This window comes from Apium graveolens, chromosome 6 (assembly GCF_009905375.1).
Source record: "Apium graveolens cultivar Ventura chromosome 6, ASM990537v1, whole genome shotgun sequence".
NCBI classification, from domain to species: domain Eukaryota; kingdom Viridiplantae; phylum Streptophyta; class Magnoliopsida; order Apiales; family Apiaceae; genus Apium; species Apium graveolens.
In genome coordinates, this window is record NC_133652.1 from 92999214 (window position 1) to 93024166 (window position 24953).

General features: G+C 31.8%; 2 protein-coding genes across 3 annotated transcripts; both read left to right on the top strand.

Moving 5' to 3' along the window:
* The first annotated feature begins 1140 nt into the window (after nucleotides 1-1140).
* On the top strand, nucleotides 1141-4017 carry LOC141663776 (CRS2-associated factor 1, mitochondrial). Of its 2 annotated transcripts, XM_074469592.1 has the most exons (5): nucleotides 1142-1792; nucleotides 2504-2631; nucleotides 2809-3034; nucleotides 3107-3234; nucleotides 3407-4015. In XM_074469592.1, exons 1-5 carry the CDS (start codon nucleotides 1231-1233, stop codon nucleotides 3746-3748), a joined length of 1386 nt encoding a protein of 461 aa, XP_074325693.1. In that variant the 5' UTR covers nucleotides 1142-1230; the 3' UTR covers nucleotides 3749-4015. The 2 variants fall into 2 exon arrangements, with proteins under 2 accessions (XP_074325692.1, XP_074325693.1); XM_074469591.1 differs by having other exon boundaries at nucleotides 1141-1792; nucleotides 2809-3234; nucleotides 3407-4017.
* Nucleotides 4018-4443: 426 nt separating this feature from the next.
* Nucleotides 4444-15164, top strand: LOC141663775 (lysophospholipid acyltransferase LPEAT2). Its single transcript, XM_074469590.1, has 14 exons — nucleotides 4444-5053; nucleotides 5737-5917; nucleotides 6086-6145; nucleotides 7379-7542; nucleotides 7631-7694; nucleotides 7830-7898; nucleotides 10837-10932; nucleotides 11427-11471; nucleotides 12251-12321; nucleotides 12597-12663; nucleotides 12893-12943; nucleotides 14301-14411; nucleotides 14486-14533; nucleotides 14665-15164. Exons 1-14 carry the CDS (start codon nucleotides 4599-4601, stop codon nucleotides 14836-14838), a joined length of 1656 nt encoding a protein of 551 aa, XP_074325691.1. The 5' UTR covers nucleotides 4444-4598; the 3' UTR covers nucleotides 14839-15164.
* Nucleotides 15165-24953: the final 9789 nt, after the last annotated feature.

The following is a 24953-nucleotide window of genomic DNA, read 5'->3' on the forward strand; positions in this document are numbered from 1 at the left end:
GTGATTCTGATATTTATAAAAATTATCTCCTCTTTATATTAATCTATGATTAGAACCCATAAATTATTTTGTGCATATAACTAAACAACTTTTGCTTTCATGACCAGAGCAGAGTTTTCAAATCTATTTCTTTTGTATGTACCTGAATATAAATTTCTAACAAAATAGAATTAGAAAATGTAGTCCATTATATTTAAGTAGAATTAAGGATACTAAATATTTGAATAGAGATTTGTTCAACGGACTGTAGAATGGGATTAATGACGCTACAACAAAATATTTGCATGTGTTGCAAACACTTTGAAAGAAAAAATATAAACAAATTAGTGTCAATGCATACCTTGATCTTCTAAGATATCCAAATTATAACATCTTGTAGAAGGTTGTTTTCAGAAGCAACTCACTATGGAGTAGATTTTGAACTTCCAGATATGGGTCTTTTCCTGACAATAAACATATGATCATTTTCTTTGAGCCATTTTCTGTATATTCAAACAACCCACCCTTTCCTTCAACTAACTCTAGGATCAAACAACAGTCCATATAGTAAGAGTAGCATACACTGCAATAAACTCTGCATTAAACTCTGCATTACATATTCATTACACGACCTGTGACTATGTTCGTATCACCAAAATTATTTTGTACTAAATAAAATAATCAAATGAAGAGAGCGAATGAATGAGATAGTGAGTAAAGAAATAGAAAGAGAGAAGTAGTTTTCAATCTCAAATTCAAAATTTGAAATACTCTGGACAAATTTATGAGCAGATGAAAGCTATAGTACATTTATAGTACGAAAAGAACAACTTTTGTTTGAAATTTAAATTATGGGGAAATGTGTATCATACATGTATAGTTTGTATATGAAATGTGTTTGAATTTTGAATGCAGGGCTACAATTTTGAATAGAAAATAATGCAACACGTGGGTTCTTTTTGTTCAAAAGTAAGAAGTAGTATTGTTTTTTACCTGTTTCAATGGCATTTTTAATAATTAAGTATGAACTCTTGGGATAATGGGTATAAATAACCATCATTTTGGTGGATTCAGGATTTATTATACATATAGATATATAAATTTATCACATTTTATTAACATGTGCCCAAAAAAATCCAAACTAAAATTGCTACATGGGTTTCAATTCGAACCCTACCAAACAGTACCTGATAAAAAAACAATTAAACACCTAATCTAAAACCCCAATATTGACAGCCTAAAACCCTTAAAATGCTACTCTTCCTCCTCACTCAACTTTCCCGCCGGAAAAATCCACCGCCGTCAATCTCCGCCGCAAGCCACCGCCTTTTCTCCACCTCCGACACCCCATCAAACCTCCGTTCCAAATACCCATTTCATCCTCCACCCTCTCTCCACCAAACCCCCACCAAAACCCGACCCGAATCCAAACCCACCAAGAAACCCAAACCCCAATATAAACCGCCGTCATCTCTCGACCGGTCCGGCAAGAACCCGGTCCGATCAACCCTCCCGTTTGATTTCCGGTTCAGTTACACTGAGAGTAGTCAGGTGGTGAGGCCTATTGGATTGAGAGAGCCAAAGTACTCGCCTTTTGGACCGGACCGGGTTGATCGGGTTTGGACCGGGGTTTGTGCCCCGGTTGTGAATCCGAAAGTGAGGTCAGTGGATGAAGAGAAAGTGGAGTTGAATTTGGAAGAGAAGAGGAGAAGAACTAGAGATAAGATTCAAGGGGTCCCACTTAGTAATGCTGAGAGGATTGCTCTTGTTGAGAGGTTTCAGAGGCATAAAACTAAACGCCAGATCAATATTGGTAATGTGTGTGTTTCTGCGTGTGTGTGTGTTTTGGTAATTGCATTTCGATAATTTCGCTTTTATGTGTAAGTTTGTGATTTGAGTACTTGATCGAATTGTTAATGTTATTAAGTTTAAAGTTTTGTCTTTTAGGATGTTTAAAGTAGCGAGAGGGGCTGCTGGGCTAGGGTGGGAGGGGGACAACTATATATATTTTTATATATTAAGAAAGTTTTGAGTTATTTTTTAGGGGCGAGTTTACATTAGGTCATATTGTCCATGCACCCCTGGTTATTAGATTGGAGTTCTGGTACTTTAGAAATTTGATAGCTTCAAACTTGAAAATGATGAACTTCTGTGTGGATTGAGATGTGGAGTACTAATGAACAATATATTTTAGATGACAGATGGAATGTACTTTCCTGAATTGAAAATGCGATCTATGTGGTAATTAGGAAACCAAGTCCTATTGTATTTTAATTTATAATGAATTGATTAGTTTTTATATTTATTTATATAAAGCATTTGGAAGGAAAAGTTGAAGAGGAAAGTAGGAACTTGAGATTTTGTTGTTGTGCTGATCTGGATCTTTAGGTGTATTAGCCTGAACCTTTTATTTTAGAGTTTTATTACTTGCACCGACATTTTTGTGGTGGTATATTGAACTGCCTTTTTGTTGTATATATTTTGTTATACTGCTCTGATATATTCTTGTGGGATCTCCTTATAGGAAGAGACGGTCTAACACACAACATGCTGAATGATATTCATAATCACTGGAAACATGATGAAGCAGTCAGGATCAAGTGTATGGGTGTGCCTACTGTTGATATGAAAAATGTGTGCACTCAGTTAGAGGTAGGTCATTTTTTCTCTAGAATTTTTTGCATTTTTTTTCTAGTTTCCATCTCCTACAGTCATTCTTTCTATGATCCCTGTGTATACTAAATATGGCCAAGTTTGTAACTGCCAGAGTCTTGTTTATGAGGTCAGTTAGTAAAACTGTAGTAATTAATTATAATGTCCATCCTTCAGGATAAAACTTTTGGTAAGATTATTCAAAGACATGGCGGTCTACTAATATTATACCGAGGAAGGAATTATCATCCCAGAAAGAGGCCAGTAATTCCACTCATGCTGTGGAAGCCTCAAGAACCTATATATCCAAGGCTCATAAAAACGACTATAGAAGGCCTAAGCATTGATGAGACGAAAGAAATGAGAAAACGAGGATTAGCCGTTCCTGCCTTAACAAGACTTGGTATACATGCTCTGTTTCATTTTTTTTTTAATAATTCTAGTAGATACTTAAAAACTTTTTGGTGCAATGCAGCAAAGAATGGCTATTATGGCAGTCTGGTACCTATGGTCCGTGATGCATTTCTCATGGAAGAGCTAATCCGTATAGACTGTAAAGGCCTTGAAAAGAGTGACTATAAAAAAATTGGCTGCAAACTAAGGGTAATTATGTCTTGCTTCTTGCATAGGGTGTACCCTTTAATTGTTTGCCCCTTATTTTTTTCACATTGTTTTGAGCTTCTCACTCTCTTCCTAAATGATAGTTGCAATTTTTCCTTACTTTAGACCTTAAATTTCAACTCAATTGCTCTATTTTTTTTTCCGATGTTGATAGGATTTAGTTCCTTGTAAATTGGTAACATTTGAGAAGGAGCAGATTGTGATATGGAGGGGTAATGACTATAAGCCTAACGAGGGCGGGATATTCCTCACTGAGCGAGAACAATATGATGATCGTACAGACAGTGAGTCGGCTGTCAAAGGGGAACAACATGACAGCATAGGGGGTAATGACAATAAGCCTTATGAGCGCGGGATCGTCCTTACTGAACGAGAACGAGAATCAATTGTTAATCATGCAGACAGTAGTTCAAGTCTAAATGGGGAAGAACACGATAATACAGACAACCACCCTAGTCAAATTGACTTGTACTCTGGCGACGATAGTGATAAGTAGGTCATCCTTGGGTCAACCTAGAGCTTGCAGATAGACAATGCTGCCTGAATCATCTGATGTAAAGCACTCAAATACTATGATAGTATTGTACATCATCAGTTAACACCAAGTAGAATACAGACATAAATTGTCTTTACTTGGGAAACTATTATTCCGTGTATATAAAAAGCAGAGATCACATAGCTTCTACCAATTGAATGCAAGTGTAAGGAAGAATATTCCAGCTATGTTACACCGTTGTGTAGAATTGTCCAAACTATAGGCTATAAATTATAATGTTCCTCTTGCGTAATTAAAAAAATAAATACAAGTGCACTTGTTAATACTGTAAAAATTTATAAAGATGAGTGCTCCACACTCCACTGACAACTTTTTCATAAAGACGTGTGGTATGATCCACACACAACTTGTGGATGTGTAAATTACTTTTAAGAACCATTTTATTTTTATCCAAATTTAAAATGTATATACAGTTTTTAAATATAATTATGATTAGTTTTTTTTTTACCAAACCCAGTTTATTTAACTAAATAAATTATATTTAAGAGAGTTCGAACGAGGCAAGCCCGGTGTACCTCAGTACCTGCCCTTCTAATAAAAAGAAAGAAAATGACATGCACAGATCCAAAAGCACGTGGCCATAAGGGGGAGCATAAAAGCAATCACCAAATCAAAGCGTACCAAGTGTATTTATTGAAACCATTAAACCCAAAGACGGCCCCCAACTCATCTCTGACTAGACCCCAAACACACACTCTCTGTATATATTACATCTGTGTCTATACATTCTCCATCTTCCTCTACAATTCTGGAGTCCATTTCTCCAGTTGACTTTCTTCTTCTCGATTCAATGGAAGATCAAGATCTCTCAGCCCCTCTCGTTGAACAACAACCCCAATTAATCCTCACCGTTCATGATGACGATGATCAACCACCCTTTTCAAATCAAGCCCCACAAACCCAAGATTATCAATTGGGCCATCCCCATTTTGAAAATCTTGATGGCCCATTTGAGTTTCTTGGATCATCCTCCGGGTTTGATGTACCCGTTTCCACAACTTTGGATCCGTTTAGGAACCATACTTTGGAAATTGAAGGGGTTTATGAGTGGGTTAAGATTGTGATTTGTTTGCCAATTGCTTTGCTTAGGCTTGTGTTGTTTGCGATTTGTATGATGATTGGTTTTGTGGCTACTAAACTTGCTCTTTTTGGTTGGAAAGATAAAGATAATCCTATGCCTAATTGGAGGTGTAGATTAATGTGGGTTACCCGGTTAGTCACCCGGGGTATTTTGTTTTCTTTTGGGTAAGCTACTTCATTTCTATGATATATACAGCCTCGCTTTCGAATGCAAATTATTTTAAACTCCAAACTCCACACTGAATGAATTCTGTATGATTATATGTGTTTCTAGTGAATTTTATTTAGTAGTATATGATTGTTTCTATTTTAGTGAATCTTTATATTTGTGAATTATTAACCTGTATTTAAGAATAGGACAAGTTCGTCGTGTCTCGGATTTTTAGGCATTCTGAGTTTGTCATATGGATACTTGTCTGCGTGAATCCAAATAACAGAGCTTATTTGTAAATTTGGAGTAAATTGAACCCTATAGATGTATTTAGTGAAATCGGATGTTTGTAGTGTTTGTAGTGGAACATGACTCTCTTGCATTCTTTTCACATGTGTAAACACACATGTTTCCTTTCGGCAAGATAAGTTGCATTAGTTTATATTGAGTGTTGCTATATGTATTTGGATTGGTTGTTTAGATGTGAGATTTTAGTATGTTCAGATTGTAGTGCTAAAGTAGGTTCTAGTTTTACATGGTGAGTCACACTACCGAGGTTTTTATCAGAAAGCTTGACGTGAGAAGACTTACTCTTGATTTTCGAAAAGTTTTTATTGGTTAACATTGTGTATGTTTAAGCCTTGCTCTCATGTATAAAAAACTAATGTTAGTGCTTTTTCTTCTTTGTATCCTGCAGCTATCATTGGATAAAACGAAAAGGAAAACCTGCTCCAAGGGAGATTGCTCCTATAATTGTCTCAAATCATGTGTCATATATCGATCCTATTTTTTATTTTTATGAATTTTTCCCCACCATTGTTGCCAGTGACTCCCATGATTCAATGCCCTTTGTTGGAACCATCATCAGGGCTATGCAGGTAAGCTTATATGTATTTTATATGTGAAATGAATTCAACTTGTAATCTATTAATAGCTTTTTAGTTCCTAAATAACAGGTCCCGATGTTTCCTTGAGTTTTTTGTGGACACTACATTTATATTTCAAAAATGCTATTTTTAAATGTTCTTTCTTACTATCTGTCTTAGGTGATTTATGTTAATAGGTTTACACCGTCATCAAGGAAGCATGCAATTAGCGAAATAAAGGTAGGAAGATATTATACCTTCCCCATGTAGTATCTTTTCATTGTTCTTATGTACCTTAGTTAACATGTTCGAAGGACAACATTTAATGTCATGTTGTAAGCATATTTCTTTTTTCTTCGTATATCGTTCCCATTATTAAGAACTTATTATAATAAGAAGAACATCACTAACAAGAAAATTACACAAAAAAAGGAGACTCTTGTTGTTAAGCTAAAAGAAGTTGATTGTCTTTCTTCGCCACGTAGATGGACTTGTAGATCACCTTTCACCGGCATTTACTTTCTAATTAGTTTCCTAATGATCAACTTCATGACAAGTGATAAGATAAAATTAGTTCATGTGTTTTGTTCGAAACAATGATATTATTGAGTAATATTAGAAGGAATTTACACAATTTTCTGATTGTTTACAAAAAAAATTTCATCATTTCTTCCAATCCATTCACATGAATAAAGTAGAGGTCAATTTTATCAATATTAAAAAGAATGATCATTGGTTTCTCCTCTATTTTTCCTTCACTTACCCTAAGATAAAAAATTTGCATCCTTAGCTTTTACCTTTTATCTTCTTGATTTCCAGCCTCATTCTGTTTCTTCCAAGAGCATTTAGTTATTTAAATATAATTATTGGATGTAGTGCCCCCTTTGTAATAATGCTGTAATTTGTTAGTAGGAATCTGTTTGAAATCCCCGTTGTTGCTCACCTACACTAGTTGTTTCTTCTTTGTTGATGACATTGATTAACAATTGTTTTTGTAATCAGTGTAGTAGGGTTATTCACGTTTATGGCTCATAGATTTTGTGATGGGACATGGGTCATGAACAATGGGGGTTGGGACTGGAAATTCGAACACAAAATAAACTACTTCCTATATAAATAATTTAGTTGAATTACAAGATTAATCCTTATGTATAATGAAAATAAACAATCTTTCTTAAGTGAAATCAAAATATAAAGGTAAGTTTATATCCTAATCTTAATGACAATTATGAACTTAAATAATAAAATAGTTGTGCTTATTCTAGAATCTCTCAAGTGTTGGGCTTCTAAAGCCTATAATAATGTTCAAATTAAGATTGGTCCTTTAAAAGGGTCGTCCATCATATATTATTGGAATCTGAAAATTGATTTACAAGTTCTTATATTGTGAATTTATCTGCTATAAAATCTTCAAATGCTGTCAATATATAAGCTATTTGATACAGATGTATGCTTTTAAGGGTTTAAATACAGAGAAAGGCCGGTTGCAATAGATATCCTCGTGTCTTATTATTTCCGGAAGGAACCACAACAAATGGAAGATCACTTATCTCATTCCAACTTGGTGCATTTATTCCTGGTTATGCTATCCAGCCTGTTGTTGTTCGATATCCTCATGTACACTTTGATCAATCTTGGTATGATTTTTTCTTCTCTGCGAACTCTTGTAAATGCTCTTATTATTAACTCTGATTATCTTTTTTGTTTCACTTTCTTTCGGTTTAGGGGGAATATATCACTGGCTAAGCTCATGTTTAGAATGATGACCCAGTTTCATAATTTTATGGAGGTGCATATAACAGCTTTCTTTTTTTATCCTAAGATTATTATTGTATGATGTAAAGGTTTTTTAGTAAGATTATCAATCCAACCAATGCTTCTAGTAATTTGTTTCCAAATGTGTTGTTATCTTGGATCTGTTCAGATTGAGTTTCTACCTGTTGTACCACCCTTAGAAAATCAAAAGGAAAATGCTGTGCGTTTTGCTGAAAAGGTGAGTAGAAGTAAAAAAAATTGCTGCAATATTGTTGTCATATGTTATCAGTTCTATTGCTGTTAATCTGTTATATTTGGAATAAAGCAAATGAAATAATGCTTAACCTCAATTTGTGTATTCATGTTTTGGGATTATTAAAGAAAAAAAAATTCTTGGTAATGCAAGATCGAATATGAATGGGCTAATGCGAGTATGTAGGCAAGTAGAAGTTGATTCAGAAAGAACTCAACCTCAACTTTTAAATTTATTTTTTTACATGAAAATTAATCAAAGATAAAACTAACTTGAGCAAATAATAAACAAGTAGAAATTAATATAAACATCGGGGTTGAGGACCTCAATTCCTAAACTTTCCTAACAGATTTTGTTTACATCACACCCGCTGCTATGGGGAACACTCCCTATATATAATTTTATATATGTGTGTGTATATATTCTTGCAAAGCTGGTTTCCTGCAAGATTTATATCCAATACCTACACCATATGCTTGGAGACAAAAACATAATGCCTTGTCCCCGCCCGATACCTATAGGTGAATTTAGTGTTAGGTTGAGTGTAGGCCACAATATCCACTGAAATTTAGAGTAATACTGTCTAGTACTTACTAATTTTAGTATATTGTCTGGGGGCCCTCTTACCTTGTTTTGTAGTAAAATTTGGTTGTAATGTGGCATGAGTTCAATCCTTGCAATCAAACCATATATATTTTTTCCATTTTTAAGTTTAGCTTATGTATTTATTGAATTGCAAGTTTATATTTATTTGATTTATACATGTATATTTACATTTAAAATTGAAATTTTAGCTATGTTGACAAGTCTATTATGTACAGTGGAATGATTAAGGGAATACCACATTGGTTTACGCATACTTGTTAAGACGTAAAGACGAGGCTAGACGACACTCTACCGCCTAACCGCATAGATGGTTAGGCGCTCGCCTAGACGATCATTAGGTGGATTATACGGTTACTATATAAACTGGATATATTTTATATTTACATACATTTTTTATGTTGTAATAAAATAGAGTAACAATAATTACATACACTACCAAAGAGTAAAAGAGTAAAAGAAAAGAAAAGAAAAGAGAAGAAGAAGAAGAAGAAGAAGAAGAAGAAGAAGAGAAAAGAAAAGAAGAAGAGAAGTATATATATATACATATATGTCTATATATGTATGTGTATAAAAGAGATAAGAAGAAAGAAGAAGAATTCAATAGATCGCTGCTCTTTGTGTCGATGGTTGATTAGGGTTAAGTAGTGACGGCTGTAGCAAGTGAGTCGTCTTATAACTTAAAATAAGAAACTGGGTTGGACTGGGCCTAAAAAAGAATGGGCTGGACTAGGTCAAAATAAGACCGCCTAGGCGGATTTGGACGAATTAGGCGGTCTCCTAGCCGCCTAGATGACCCTAGGCGTCGCCTACCCACTAAAAAGGAAGACGGGTCGGACGTCTACCCGTTTTTCACCACCTAGTCGCCTAGACGTCGCCTAGGCTAGGCGACGCCTTAACAACTATGGGTTTAAGATTAAAAATAATGTAGTAGCAATAGCTTTTTCTTTCTACATCTAATTTATTACTTAGTAATTGTTAAGTAATAACTAGTACCTTAAAATTAAATTAAAAAAAAAACAGACTCAACGAGCGGTTAGCTCCCACTGGACTAGAACCATAAACATAGGTCTGTCCATTCCCATACTCCATATTATCAGATGTCCCATTTGGGCCGGGTTCGGGCGTGTTCTTTATCTGCCGGTCCTCATTTCATGGTTTATTTTAATGTTTAATAATATAATGAACAATTACATACTAGACCACTATTATTTATATATCTTAGCTTTCAAATGATTAAATGTGCCTATTAAAGAGGTTTTAAGCAACCATAATCGGAGAAAGAATGAAAACTTATTAGAATTTAAAGACATTCAGAAACATCCATCGGCAAACTTGAATTTTTTTTATAAACTTGCAGCTATGAGTACACGAGGGGAAGCGATACAATATGCTGCCTATAGCTAGAATAAAAATCTTAACTATCGAATATATAGTTTCGTCTCTTTATATTGAGAGAACCACAAAGAAGCAACTCTTCCATATTTTTTTACAAAAAAGTAAATATATCAAACCCCTCTAAGTGCATGGTATTTCTTTATAATTGTTAACATTAAACGGCACGATTTGTACTCCAATTGAGACAAATTCCTTCAGTTGTATATGGTCTTCTAGAATATTAGATTATTTCTAATCTTGCAAATTACATATTATCTCCACTTAGTCAATATACAATTCTCAACATTTTCAATTTTATCTACAAGTCTGGATAATATTCTAATTTGTTACGTAATCAATAAAAAGACTACAAAAATTTTCGTTTATTAACGTTATTAACAATGAAAAATCATCATATTTTTTCTTTTTTTTTTCAAAAAAAACGTAACCGCATTTTATATGTTTCGAATCTATGTACTTACTTTTGAGAATAGAAGGGAGTATTCTTTTTGCCACTATAATTACCGAGCATAAAATTGTAACAAAAATTGTGAATTGTGCTCTATGATGTACCTTAAACCAATTTATCAGGAAAATAAAACAAGATAATCTGTACACTGAAATTTACCCTAAATCAGCTTTGTATGCTACGTCTTTGAAATGAATGTAGTTTGGTTATATTTCTTCAGCATCAGCACTCTTTTTAAATAACGACATTTTTGTGCTAAGAATGGAGTAAAAGTTATCTTGATATAATAAGTTATTTACTGTGGTTTCATATCATATGTTACAAATTACAATTGCTGTACTAAACCTCACTTATCAATCTGTGTGTGTTTATGTACTGCACGTGACTCAGTAGCTACGTATCGTCTTCTTAAATGAGCTCTTTAAGTTAGATATGTTGTTTTAGTAGATTACAGTTGGCTATGTGTATGTGCAGACAGCTCATGCCATGTGTAGAGCGCTCAATGTTGTACAAACATCTCATGCTTTCGGGGACGTGATGCTTCTTGCCAAGGCACTGGAATCTAAAAAGGTGAATAGATTGATAATACTATTGTTGTGATCGTTTTTGCAAAATTATTCCAGTAGAGGTATAGTACTACTAGGCTACTAGCAAATATGGAAGAAGACTTGGTTGACATGATACAATAATGCTAACTCTATTATTTTGCAAGAGTATATATTAGCTTAGTCAGTCATTAGTGGAGTTTGATTTTTTCATATGTTGCTGCACTAGTTACTGTGCATTAGATTGACTTGCTCTGTAAGACCTTATTTAGGAAAAGGTATTATTTTTTCTTAGGATTCCACATTTCAGTATCATTCTAGTTTTTTACATAGTAAACTGTGCAGCTTAAGATTACCTGCTTACCTGCTCTAAAATGCACCAGATGTTTCAATATTTAGTTCCTTATTGTCAATTCCAACATCCTCTTTAGTGTTTACCATACATCTTAATATTAGTCATTATAATGTCAGTAAGTATCACTTTCTGTTGACATTAACATTTTTAATGTTTGTTCTCAGGAGAACCCGTCACTATATATGGTTGAAATGGCAAGTGTGGAATCGGTGAGTCTGTGAATTGTGATAACATATGCTACTTTAAGTCTGCTGTAAATTTGTATAAGATCGGACCTTACTTTTCTGTGTTTTAATGCATGGTTATTGGCTTAGAATCCTCTCTTAAAAGTTAAAATTTTATTTTATGTATAAAAACATTCATTCTATTTCCCTCCTCTGGTTTAACATAGCTTTTAATAATTTACTAAGCAAAAGGTACTCTTGACTGTGTTCAAAATCAGCAAGTCGCTGACCACACAGTTCATAATTATGCATTGTTCCTCTTTCTCATGATGAACCAATCTGTGCTAGAACAACAGTTCAGACTGAGTTATTGGCTCGATGTGTTGTGTTAGTTTTTGCCTCTATTTTTTTGGATAATGCTCTTTGTTGGTTTGTGCAATATTCCCTTTTCCTGCAAAAAAAAGTGAAGAAATATTGTCATAATTATTATTTTGGTAGGGAAAGTGGGTTTAAGGGCCCTAGGTACGTACTCACCTAACTTAGGTGAGATGCAAAGAGTTTTAATATGAATATACAAAGGGTATTTTTGTAAAAGAAGGATTTGTGAATATGATTACGATTATGCCATCAATTTGCACTATGTACCATATAACTCCCCGAAGTACGTACGTAGGGGAATTTTTCCTTTTCTTATAATTGTTTAAGTAAGATTATGTAATATAAGGTAGAATAAGTTATTATTTTTTTATTTTTTTAGTCCTTTGTAGTAACTAGAATTAATATCTTGGACTACTTGCTGAATTAAAATTTTTCTTCTGTTTCAGTTGTACCATATAAGCTCTTTCGAAGCTGTGCAATTTTTGGAAATATTTCTTTCCATGAACCCAGATAACAGGTATTGTGGCATTGCATCCTCGTGGTACTCAGGCACATGTGTAACTGGGAAACTAATTTGTCTGGTTATTTATTTATATAAATTGCCAGAATGGAACTTCTAATATCCACAATTTAAAGTTCTTTATTCATACCAATAAAGATTTATCAAACTCAATGATCACCTAGCACACCATAAGTGTCGTTAAATGTTTACTGATAGTCACTCTGTGCCAGTTTGTTGGAACATTTTATGCTAATACCATTCTTGTTCGTGTAACTTTTCCCTTTTAACAGTGGACACATTGGAATCGATGACTTTTTAAGGGTTATGAGATTGAAGCACTGTTGTATGTCTGAGAAGGTCAGCCACCAAATCTAGTTTAGTATGTTGTAATATACTGTTGACAATCATGTTTCATGTGTATCTTATAGTTTAGTTCTTTATTAAGACTATCTTACAGATCTAATATGGGAACAGTTGCTAGTGAAATTCATTACAGAATACAAATTAGACTAATATTTCAATCATGGTGTTTGAACTGTAGATTCCGTTTCAACCTTTAGTTTTGTTAACTCTTTCTTTGTTTCAGATCTTTCGGTTCCTTGATGCGAAAAACACAGGTCGTTTAACATTCAAGCAGGTGTGTCCTAATAAAACATTCACATTAGCTTGTTATTCCCTGTACATGTGATGTGAATTTCAATCATGCGCAAATGCACATACAAATTATATGTTCACTTGGGCACGTTGAAAGTACTCTTTTTTAGGCCTTTGTAATAATCTGATATCCTCATTTCTGTTTAAAATTGCATTTCAATAGTCATAGTATGCTCAATGCTGCATGCTATTATATACTTTGGGCCTGTTGTATTCTAAGCATTTATATTGTATGTTAATCATTTATAGGTATTCAGCCTTCTCGAAGCCCTTGACTAGGCACATAAGTAAACATCCTCCTGAATAGCAAAACATAAAAATAAATTATAGAATTTTTTTTGTATAACTCCCTTTCATTGCTTGCGGAAGGCTCTATTCATTCCTCATATCACTTGGTACCTGTTTGTCGACAAGTAAAATATTCAGATCCAAAAAGTAACTTATTTACTTCTACTTTGCCTTATTTTAGACAATCAGTGCCTTTGTGGACGGGTCATAATTGTATCTTTATAATGCTCCCTCCATCCCATTTTAATAGTCCACTTTGCAAATTTCACACATATTAAGAAATAGATAATGCAGTATATTTTCCCTGGTTTTCACACAACAATATAACTTAGTTTTTATACATTATATTAATTACACATACTTCAAGAGGTAAGTAAGTGTATAAATATATATGCACACACAAAAGCCATTAAATAATGTGCATTTTAAATTTCTAGGCAATGATATTTATGAGGAGGGTCTTGTGACTTTATTTAGTCAAATATTGAAACTATAAAATTTGCATGGGATAGAGAACATGACAAATATTTTGGGAAATATTTTTTTTGCAAAGTGGACTATTAAAATGGGATGGAGTATTATTATTGTAATTTGTTCGTGAACTTTTTTCATTAGTAATTGTGCAAAAAGTTTGACTCTTATCTTGCGAAGGAGGCAGTAGTATTTTCTCTTGTAATACGAGTACTGCTAGACAATTCCTTGGCAGTGTGCTGCAATTTGGCTTGACAATTTCTGGTAGTTTTCTAATTTAAAATCATGCTCAAAGTAATACAGCAGCAAGCTGAGTCAGATTAATTTTTTGAATGGGTATATAGACACTCGTACATATTTACATCCATTGCATCTCAAACTTCTTAAAATTTCTTTAAAAAATTTGTTACAGTTGTAATGCAGCTTATTCAGTATGGCTATTTTTTGAATGCTCCCAAAGCATCAGCGGAGCTTTTTCTTTAATACGAATTGAGTTTGTATACTGTGGAAGATTTAGACACTCATTTCAATAGTACCAATTTGATTTACTGCCTCTTGATTAGTGTATGTCATAACTGCAGTTTTTGGTTGGGTCGTCACATATCCTGAAGCTACCGTTGTTTCGACGAGCCTGTGAAGTAGCATTCACTATATGTGATGCTAATGTCAATCGTTACATTACACAGCAAGAAGTACGTCTTCTTTAACTTTTCCTTTAAAATGACACTATAATTACCATGCATTTAATTCCTGTAATTCATCGCAGCTACGAGATGCCATTCTGCTTGCAATCCCGGACATAAACGAGGATGAGGTGAGGATGTTAATTAGTTCATCATTTTTATTTATTTTCTTGATATGTTGTTATTAATATGAGAAGTATTGAAGAGGTTTGCAGCTTGACCTATGTATGAGCTTATTTTTTTTAACTCTTGTCACTTGCAGACTCAAGAAGTCTTTAAATTGTTTGACAAAGACAATGATGGGAAGATCAGCAAGGACGATTTCATGACCTGTCTAAGAAGAAACCCACTTCTTATTTCACTTTTCTCTTGCCAGTTATCACAAATTGACTTGACCTCTGAGATTACTGATAAGAGCATTGAAGAAATGGTATGATAGATGACCTGCTTATTGATGATTTAAAAAAGTAGTTAAATTTCCTCCCTCTTGCAAAATTAGCCAAGGGAATAGAAGTCTTCTGTTCATAATAGCTTTGATAATATCCCATTGTTTTGGTTGGGGGCTATATATTTTCTTCTTTCTTTTAGTTTTCTGGAATGAAGAAGTGATCTTTTGTAACATATCGATTGTCGCTTGTGAGTTTTGTAACATTTCAGTTCATCATATTTTACCGTAGAACATGAATATTTTACCATTTAAATCGCTAGAATGGATGAATTGAACATTTTTGGATATATAGCCTTGAAGATTGGTTTGCTTTTTGTTGTGGTGAACATTTCTTTGTCTTTTTGGTGACCATTTTCCTTCATGCACCATCTTGTAAGTTGTAATTGTAAAGTCTTTGTATGCAACACAATCCAGAACAACGCAATATAAAACTGAGCATTTCAAATCAGTGGGTTTAGGACCACCTTGGCAGAATTAAATACTAGTACTAATCTTTGCTTAATAATAATAATTTAGAAAAAAGAGAGATTCGCAATCGCACGCTTAGTGGTCCTAATCCTCTCATACATCCACCACTTCCACACTTAAGCTTAATTACCCTCTCTCTCTCTCTCTCTCTCTCTCTTTTTCTTTCTGTTCTTTTGCTAAGTACCTTTCTGCTTACACACTAAACACTTTCTATTCCCCCCGTAGATTACCAAAAGTTTCATAACTAAATTTGAAACCTAACAAAGCATAATATGAAATGAGTGCTAATTTATCACGGAATTCGGATATTGAAAAAAATATAAATTTGTTGTACAACTACACGTGTTTTTAAATTTATTTCAAATTTTAATTATTTTCTTTTCAGTCTCGAACCAGCAATTTTGGAATATTAGTGCTTGTGTTTCCATTTTTAGTACACGACATATAAATACACGAATACGGAACCGAGATTTAATGTCGGTTTTGTGTTCTGTCTTCGAGTACACGACACAACACAAAATATACGATATAAATAAAAATTATAATAAAATATTAATATTTATAATTAATATATGCATATTTATAATAGATATATGCATATTTATTTTTTTAATAATTACTGAATTCTATAATATATATATATAAATGTGATTTAAATATATTTTTTAATATATTTCATAATTTTTTACCTAAAAATTTTGAATTTATATTTTTAAATTTATTTATTTTAATTAATATAATATTTAATTTTACACGCAACGACACAAAACGAAAAACAAACCCTAAATATGTCGGTTTTGTATTTAATCTTCAAATACACGAAATACGAAATTACACGATACTGAATTGACAGGTCTGGTTTTGTTTGTATTAATATATTTGTTTGCAAACGGAATCAAGGAGCCCCGATTTACACTATAGCACTGGATGCAGTTTAGAATTTCTGAAAGGATTTTTTTAGTACAAAAATCTGATATTCCTTCAATAAATATATTTAAAAGAAATGATCAAAAATACTATTTTTTTCAAAGTTTATTTGCGATTTTTCTATAATGTAAAAATAATTTCAAAAATACGGTTTGTAAACAAAATCAAATCACATATACAATTTATTTTACGTTTTCTACTTAAATTTTTTTCTGTTGCATTTGAAATTATATCGGGTTGCAAAATCACATTTTTGTATAATTTTTTTTTAAAAAAAATAATATTTTTCGCAAATTAAAACTTTAAAAGTCATATTTATGAAAAAAAATCAAAAAAATATATTTATAAAAAACCTCTATATTTCATGCCAGTGAATGACATACAAATATTATAAGTATTTTTATTAAGCATAAGTAATTTGATATTGTATTTTAGGGTGTATGCGCACACAACAATTATTTTTTATGTTTTTGGTAAATATGCGCACACAGTATTGTGCATTTGTGGCAACGAAGATATCTGTGTTAGAGCCCCAAGGGAATCGATTCTTTTTAAATAATACCGGTACCCTGAATGCAGTGTTTTACTAATAAATTAAAGGTAGCCTTTTTACAAAGCCAGGTTACTTAAAAGCCCTAAGCCAAATTCTAAGTTGCTGCTTCCTCCTTGGTTAATCTCATTATAATATGAGTGCTGACATCTGCTTTTCCTTATTTTACTTGCACCATTACACGCTAACCTATGCATTTCTATGTAAAGTTCCATCCGTCCCTCACCAAATTTTTTAGCAAAAATATTTTCTTTTAATTTTCAATGTTATTATTTTAAATTTTTTAAAATTATATATTAAATTACATTAAATGTATTTTTCATATATATATATATTTAATTTTATTCAATTACAAAATATTAATATATTTTAGTTAATATCTTTTTTTTTCTAATTGATTAGCACACTCAGAGAGTCGAACTCCTGACCTCCCGTAAGAGAATACAAGAACTCAACCACTGCACCAGCACTTTGTCGGCATATATTTCAGTTAAATTTTGATTTAATAGCCCGCAAAAATTGACTCAGTTAGTTAAGTAGAAATAACTATCATTTTCCACGAGGAGTGTAAAAATAACTGGTCTAATGTGACAACTACAAAGATAAAAGGAAGTTATTTTTTGAACCCGATGTGACGGTCTCTGTTCCCTACGTAAGCCTCAGTTTCATTTAAAATATGGTCGCATTTATATATTCAATATTTGCTAAATTAATGTCATAAGAGAACTTTCATGTTTCGTTAATAGAAATAATAAGGCGAACTCTTATATTTTTTATAATAATATATTGAGTTAAATGCACCTGTGGGGTCAAGATTTTTCTAAATTCGCCAATTATTGGTTGGAGTTAAAAAAATAACAACTTACTCTCCGACGTTACTTTCCGCCTTTTGATATGGTGATGACCGTCAACTCCCCACTAACGGAATAACGGAGGAGGGATAATTTTGGATTTATAAAATTGTAACGGTCATATTTTGTGTTATACGTAATCATATAATCTTGTAATGAAAATTAAAAAATAGAAGTTTATTTTTTCTCTCCCTAAATCAGCATCTACTCACCGACAAATATGAATTATTGTCATTCTGGGAGGCTTGCACCAGATCGGGTGGCCTGGGCTGATGCAAGTGTTGAGCGGTGATTTAGAAATTGCTCAATGGGCTTTTGTGGTTATTTTCAATGAGTGGATGCTTCCCTTTGTAACATGGCAAAAGTGCTGGTGATTTAGGAGCCACTCTACATGAACTTGTTTCTGAAATAGCATGGCTCCTCAGCACATCTGCACTGCTAAAAACATCCCATGTTCAAAATGGGGATCCTTCATGTCTGTCTCCTCATTGAAATCAGGAAAGATGTGATCATCTTCATCATCACTACTGACAACCATGTTCTCACCTTCACTGCCACCAAACACTTCATCATTCATATCAATGTTTTGATCATCGACCTTTTTGTCATCACTGTTGTTAATAACAAAGTTCTCATCTTGATTAGAATTCCCATCATTTGAACTATTTGAATGTCATTCTTCATCTGATACACTATCTTCAGGGAACCATTCATCATCATTACCCCAACATTTCCCTCATTAAACAAAACATCCAGATTGTCAAAGTTGTAGTAGTTGTCACCCTCATGAAATCCACCTCCATCTCCCTCATTCATCTGCTCACCATCCTCCTCATGCATCTCCTTATTACACTGCTCACCATATGTCTCGTTATCATCACTCTCCACCAACTTGGGCCTTCTTGAAGGCCTCTTCTTGGGTGTATGTTTAACACCAACACTCTCAAATCTCCTTTTCTTAGTAACTGTTAGCTCACTATTAGGCATTGGGGAGTCACTACTTCTTATCATTTGCTTGCACTACTTCCTCATTTTTTTCATCTTCAACTTCTATAACAGGGTGGGTGGGTGTACTCTTTTCTCCTATTGACAACCCTTCAACAGTCAGGGACTCTATAACAACCACAAACATTTTCATATATTACACATTCTGACAAACTAGCCAAGTCATCATCAATACATCATTATCACATTTCAGTTTACCAATTTCATCCATGGTCCCATGTGGTAATTTGAAATACATTTCATATACTACAGACCTATGGTCAAGGGACCTTCTACCTATAGCTTATTTACTCATTGCAACAATCTAAAGTATATACATCATATCAACATTACAGATATCAAATTAATCAACTTTGTTATTCGTAAATTCACCCCCAATGATATATTTTTATTGTGAAAAAAATCAGGATAATCTGCAAACAAACAATAAACAAGTAGGGTATTGAAATTATGGCAAAGTAACATGAAATATGGGGAAAAAAAGAAATATTTAGGACCACATGAACACATATTAGAGTAGAAACGAATCACATGTTTTCATATGCACATATGTGTTCAAGATATAGGGTTAAAATTGTACCTTTATAATTTGGGCACTCTGTAGATTCATATTTCGCCTTCTGCTTGCATGGTATCATAAACCAATCCATCGCATTCTTAGATTATAGGTTAGCTTTCCACTAAAAAACTTGAAATACCCTCTATTTTTTTTTTTAAAAAAAAATATTTTTAGGACCTAACGACAAAGACTTAACGGATGTTGACGGTCGCCACCATATCAAAAGGCGAAAGGTAACTTCGACCACCAAGTTGTTTTTCAATTTCAGCCAATATTTTGCGAATTTAGCAAAACTTTGGTCCCCCAAAATGCATTTAACTCTAATATATTACCACAACTCTTAGCATGAGTTCAAATTCGCCCGATACTCAAAATCTATAATTTGTCAAAATAAAAAAAATATGAATAGTCTGTCTAACCAATTGAACACTTCTATTATTGTTCTTTTCGTTGCGTTTTAGGCATAAAAATACAGTAGAAACAAAAATTAAAACTGTAAAAACTGAACAAAACTGAAACCCATCTCGGGCTCCATGCGAAAAATAATATTTAATTATTGAATGAGATGTTTACCTTACGAAACTATACGATTATGATTGTCTAATGGAGGTCCTTACTTAAAATGACCACCATGTATCCCGCCGAGCGATCTACGCCGTATATGTATCCACACAAAAACTTGAGCGGAGGAGGCATGTACTAGCACCGAAAATCTGAACTCGTTCTTTTTCTTCATCTTCTTTTTTTTTCTATCTCTGGATACTAGGGTTTTGTATTTTTTTATCTAATAAAAACGTAGCCCACTTAATCATCAAATATGAAATTATATATGAGAGAGATAAAAAATGAATTTTGACTCCAATCTAAATTGGAGTTATTAAAAATCTAAAATTTCTAGCTGTTATCTAATTAAGTCTTGCTTAATCATCAAGAAATTGAATTTTAATTTTAATAATTGTAAATTCGAATTTCATTTATTCAATTAATTAAGCCCAGCTTAATTAATAATAAATAATTTAAATTTCCTATTTAATTCATATCAGAATCTAAATTAAATATTCTATTAATATTTTTTATGCGACCCTATAGGTTATTATTGCGTTGGCAATAATTTAAATATCTTATATTAAAATTATAATCAATGAACATCATCTAGTAATACATTATTGTTACTTAAGTAATAATAATTAAATAGGTGTTCGATAAAATATTTCATGAATAATATACAATGTAATATAATTCTTTTAAACATATATTATTGATTAATATCGAGGCATGTTATGTGTCATCCTCTTCATGGTTTAATCCAGGTTTTCTTGATCAATGAGTAGACTATCATTTCAAATCAACATTTGAGCGCAGAGCTAAGCATTTCGTAGTCTAGCTCATACAAGAGACCAATAATATCACTCCAAAACTTGGAGAGGTAAATTCTTTCTAGATCATTCATATTTCTCATACGATTTATAATATACCAGAAGTACACTTTTATCATTACCATGTAACGTCGCCAAATCCGGGGTTGAAAGATTTTGTCGTCACTATAAAATCTCCATATAAAACAACCTATTTAATAATAAATAATTGTCAATAACTGCTCAACAGTAAAAAATATACTTTTTGACCCCAAACTAAACCAAGATCTTTTAGGTTACAGTGCTAGAAACAAGATTTCCAAATTCCACAAATAATTTTTTTCTTGTAGAACTATTTTCAACAATTCCCAATCTTAAAACTTAACACACTAGTATAAGTTCGAAAAGAAGTATACTAGGCCAACTATATGATAACAAAATTATAATATAAATAGAAAACATCTTTATATAATCCTCTTTCTGAATAATGCGGCTAAACATTACAAGTTGTTCCTCACTGATGGGTTAAATTTTAAAATAGGCAAGTATGAGCAAAAGAAATGCTCAACAAGTATATTAAAACATAATTATAAAGTCTCAAAACAATTTTGGTTTTTTCAAATAAAACTGTTTTGTTAATTTGCAATACTTCTTTGTTAAAATAATTTGTTAACTAAGTAACAAAGGTTGCAACAATAATTTAAATCTCGACGAGAATCAAAACTCATAAAACAGAAAGAAACTGAATAGTAACGTCTGTAATAAGTGAAAGAAGTTTTTATCACAAATTTGTAACCAAATTTTGTTTAAGAATTAGAACTAAAATTTCATTTAGTCTTTTATGATTACCAATAATTTGATTGGAATCTCTCAAGACGCATATGTTGCCTCCGATGATCAGCTGCGAAACAACACCAACATGTCGAAACATATCCAAAAAAATAGAGATACCCAAAAAGGCAATACATTAGCCTATAATATATATTACAGTATGTCGTAATATATTCACACGCTGGACCGGCCCACGGCCTATTAGGCAAACATTTTTGTATTTAAATACTTGTGTAAAAATACTTGTGTAATCAAAAGTAAATATTTTTGTATTTAAATTATTTAACTATTCTAGAAGTAAAATAGTGGATGAATACTTGCCTTTGGTTTTTAGAAGTTATGCACACTCAAACTAACACAATGGTCTCATTCTTTGTCTCATGACATCACCATTGTTCGTCTCAATAATTCTTTGATTTTTTTCTACTGTGGTTGCTACAAGCTTGCTAAATAATATTATTCCATTTTAATCGTATATAATGTCTAGTCCTGATCATCTCGAACAACCCACGTCTATAATTAGAAGATCTCACTTTAATTGTATAAATAATATCCGACGAACTAGTCGTCTACCCATACGATAACCCCTCATATAAAGAGAAAAAATAAATACAAAAATCTTGAAACACATAAACATATAATTCATAAAGCACGTAATCACGTAATTCACGTATCACATAACTCGATTCATCAAAATATTCAATTTAATATGTTTAAAACTGAAATCAGGTCCAAATATGATTTTTCAGTAGATACGTGACTCAAAAATATTTGCAAATTAATCGACCTTATGTAAAAGAATTTATATCTCAAAATATTTTTAATGGAACCAGAATAATTGTCTATGTTTAAACGCGTTCGTTTTATATTAAACGTACAAACAGTCTATTTAATTTTAATTAAATAATAATTCAATTAATAATATTTTTTAAAGCTTATTTTTTTAAAAAACTTTAGTTGTTTTAAGTATAAATAATTACATTTTATTTAAGTATTTATTAATGAAATTAATTGATTAAATAATTTAATTGACTAATTTAGATTAATAAATAATTAACTAAAACAAATTATATAAATAATTAAAATAAAATTGATTTTAAAAAGAAATGAAAAATCAAAATCAAAATAAATTTATACAAACAATTTTCGGAATTAAAAGTCATATCGGGAAAATCGAATGGCGGGGCGAGGAAGAACAAAACTGGATTCCCCCAAGAACATGTCACCGGAAAAATTGAAACTCAGAATCCGGCGATAATATCCGGTCACCGGGAAAATCTCTGGCCATGTCCCGCTCCCAGCCAAAATCAACACTGTTATTCATAATTTTCGACTTTATTTCCATCAAAATCGAACCAACATCAACAATAAAATAACTATAACAACTACAAACAAATCCCAGAACCTAAAATCCGAACAAACCCGCTTAAAAGCAGCGGTTTTCCGGCCAAGACGCAAAATCGCGAAAACGGTCAACAAACTATGAGTTCTATATACCAAAACGAAGGTTTAAACTTTTATAATCCAACACGAGTGATCATATTCACAAACAAAGATGCATCAAGCCTGAAAAATGAAAATTATCAACGAATTAAAATTGAGACTCGGTTAACACCACCCAACAATAGAACACAAGATTAACTAGCATAAATCGATTGTAAAGAAGATAACAAAGTTATTTATAACAATCAAATGTCATGAAAAATCATTAAAACTCAATTCCCCCAATTTTTTTATATAAACCCTAAAAACGAAATTGATTTTTTACCAATCTTTCGATTGTTTTGATGGTTAAAATATATAGAATGAATTGAGAGCTTCAGTCTAGTTACCAGAACGTTGTATTTAAACCATATAATCATCTATAAAATTGCTACGATCTTCAAGAACGAATGAAGAACACCAAAAAGAAATTTTTCAGATTTTTGGGTATTTTCTGATATTTAATATAACTTTTTAAATTTTGAAATTGTTTATAATTTCACATAAATACCCCAAAAAAGTTTTTGGGGCCTAATTATATCATTTAATAAAAATAACTAGCCCAAAATTAATAATTAAAGGGTAATAATTTCTAAAATATTATTTTTAAATAAATAAAAAAATTAAGTCAAAATTCCATAAAAATTATGAATATTCCAAAAATACGAGAACAGAGAATATTCGAAGAATCTTAGATTTTATAAAAATACAAATTTTGTGGGTTTTGACGTCACTATAGTTTTCCGGTCCGATAATTGTTTTGAAACCAAAATATTTTCTAAATTTATAATAAACCCCGAAAATAATTATTAAATACAATAACTCACGCAGAACGAGACGAAATACATGACATGTAATATACACTATTAGACAGATGTCCAACCAACATATAATTTCGTATAAATGCATTTTAAACACGTAACAAATATCCGAAAAAATGATTTGTTCCTTACGGGACTACATACAAATCTTCCATGTAATAATTATGGCCCGAAACATATTGAAATGAAATAAAATATGTAATGTTTTATTTAATACATAATAAAATAATCACAATAATTTGAATAAAATACGTAATATTTTATTTTTGAATATTTTCATAATTCACCCATTATTAGTGTAAAACTGGATAAAAATACCAAATATAACTTTTGACGCAGATAAAATATCTACTTGATACCTAAATTGTAAAGTGAACTCAAGTTAACGATATCGATGAAATGATCGGCTATTAAATAATTTTTTCCAAAAAGTAAAAGTAATTAAAAACTTTCACAACAACAGACATGAATCGAGATAACTAACAATTAGCATATTTGTTGATTCAAAGACGCGATCTCATCATATATGAATAAAATATTTAAAATTTTATTCCTTTCATATGAGAAAACTCACATTAAATATCCAAATAAAGTTGTATCCATGATGAACTTGATATGCTATTTAATATCCCTCACAAATAGTATATACTTAAAGAACTCATTTTTGCATATAAGTTCTTTGACTAACACTAATATTTTGTTGTAATGATCAATCGCGTTTTATTCTAATTCATCTTACAAAATATTGTTTATGTGCAATATAATCTACACTTAAACATAAAATATTACATCATATATCTCATATGTACTTCCTGATTTTTTTTGTGTTTTTATAAGACTTGAACACCTTAATTAGATGGTCTTTACAAATCTTGATAAAATCGATAATCTTTTCTTATCAATTCAATTTGTCCCAAATCTCAATATATCTAAGGTTGACAATTGGTAGCCGTACTGATTAAAAAAAATTAGTCACTCTAAATCTCGAATATCGTACTTGTTAATTGTAAGAATAATTACTAATAAAAATAATATGTAAGAGTCAATCATTTATGGCTAAATACTACTACAATAATATCGCGTCATTTATTAATTTTCAGCAAAAATCTGAAAGGATTATAACAATAATTTCGTTATCTAGTTTTTTTTTCTAAAAACCTTCATTCATAATGTTGTTTATTGTAGATACTGTGTAAAGACAAAATTTAAAATAAACTTAAAAAAATATTAACAATCGTAGATATTGCTATCTAT

What these genes read in the sequence shown, in the direction of transcription:
- LOC141663775 (XM_074469590.1), top strand. Translation starts at nt 4,599, where the DNA reads ATGGAAGATCAAGATCTCTCAGCCCCTCTCGTTGAACAACAACCCCAA. An exon ending in ATGCAATTAGCGAAATAAAG is followed by an intron (nt 6,146 to 7,378) that starts GTAGGAAGATAT and finishes GTTTAAATACAG; the next exon opens with AGAAAGGCCGGTTGCAATAG. An exon ending in CTGTGCGTTTTGCTGAAAAG is followed by an intron (nt 7,899 to 10,836) that starts GTGAGTAGAAGT and finishes GTGTATGTGCAG; the next exon opens with ACAGCTCATGCCATGTGTAG.
- LOC141663776 (XM_074469591.1), top strand. Translation starts at nt 1,231, where the DNA reads ATGCTACTCTTCCTCCTCACTCAACTTTCCCGCCGGAAAAATCCACCG. An exon ending in ATGTGTGCACTCAGTTAGAG is followed by an intron (nt 2,632 to 2,808) that starts GTAGGTCATTTT and finishes TCCATCCTTCAG; the next exon opens with GATAAAACTTTTGGTAAGAT. An exon ending in AAATTGGCTGCAAACTAAGG is followed by an intron (nt 3,235 to 3,406) that starts GTAATTATGTCT and finishes CGATGTTGATAG; the next exon opens with GATTTAGTTCCTTGTAAATT.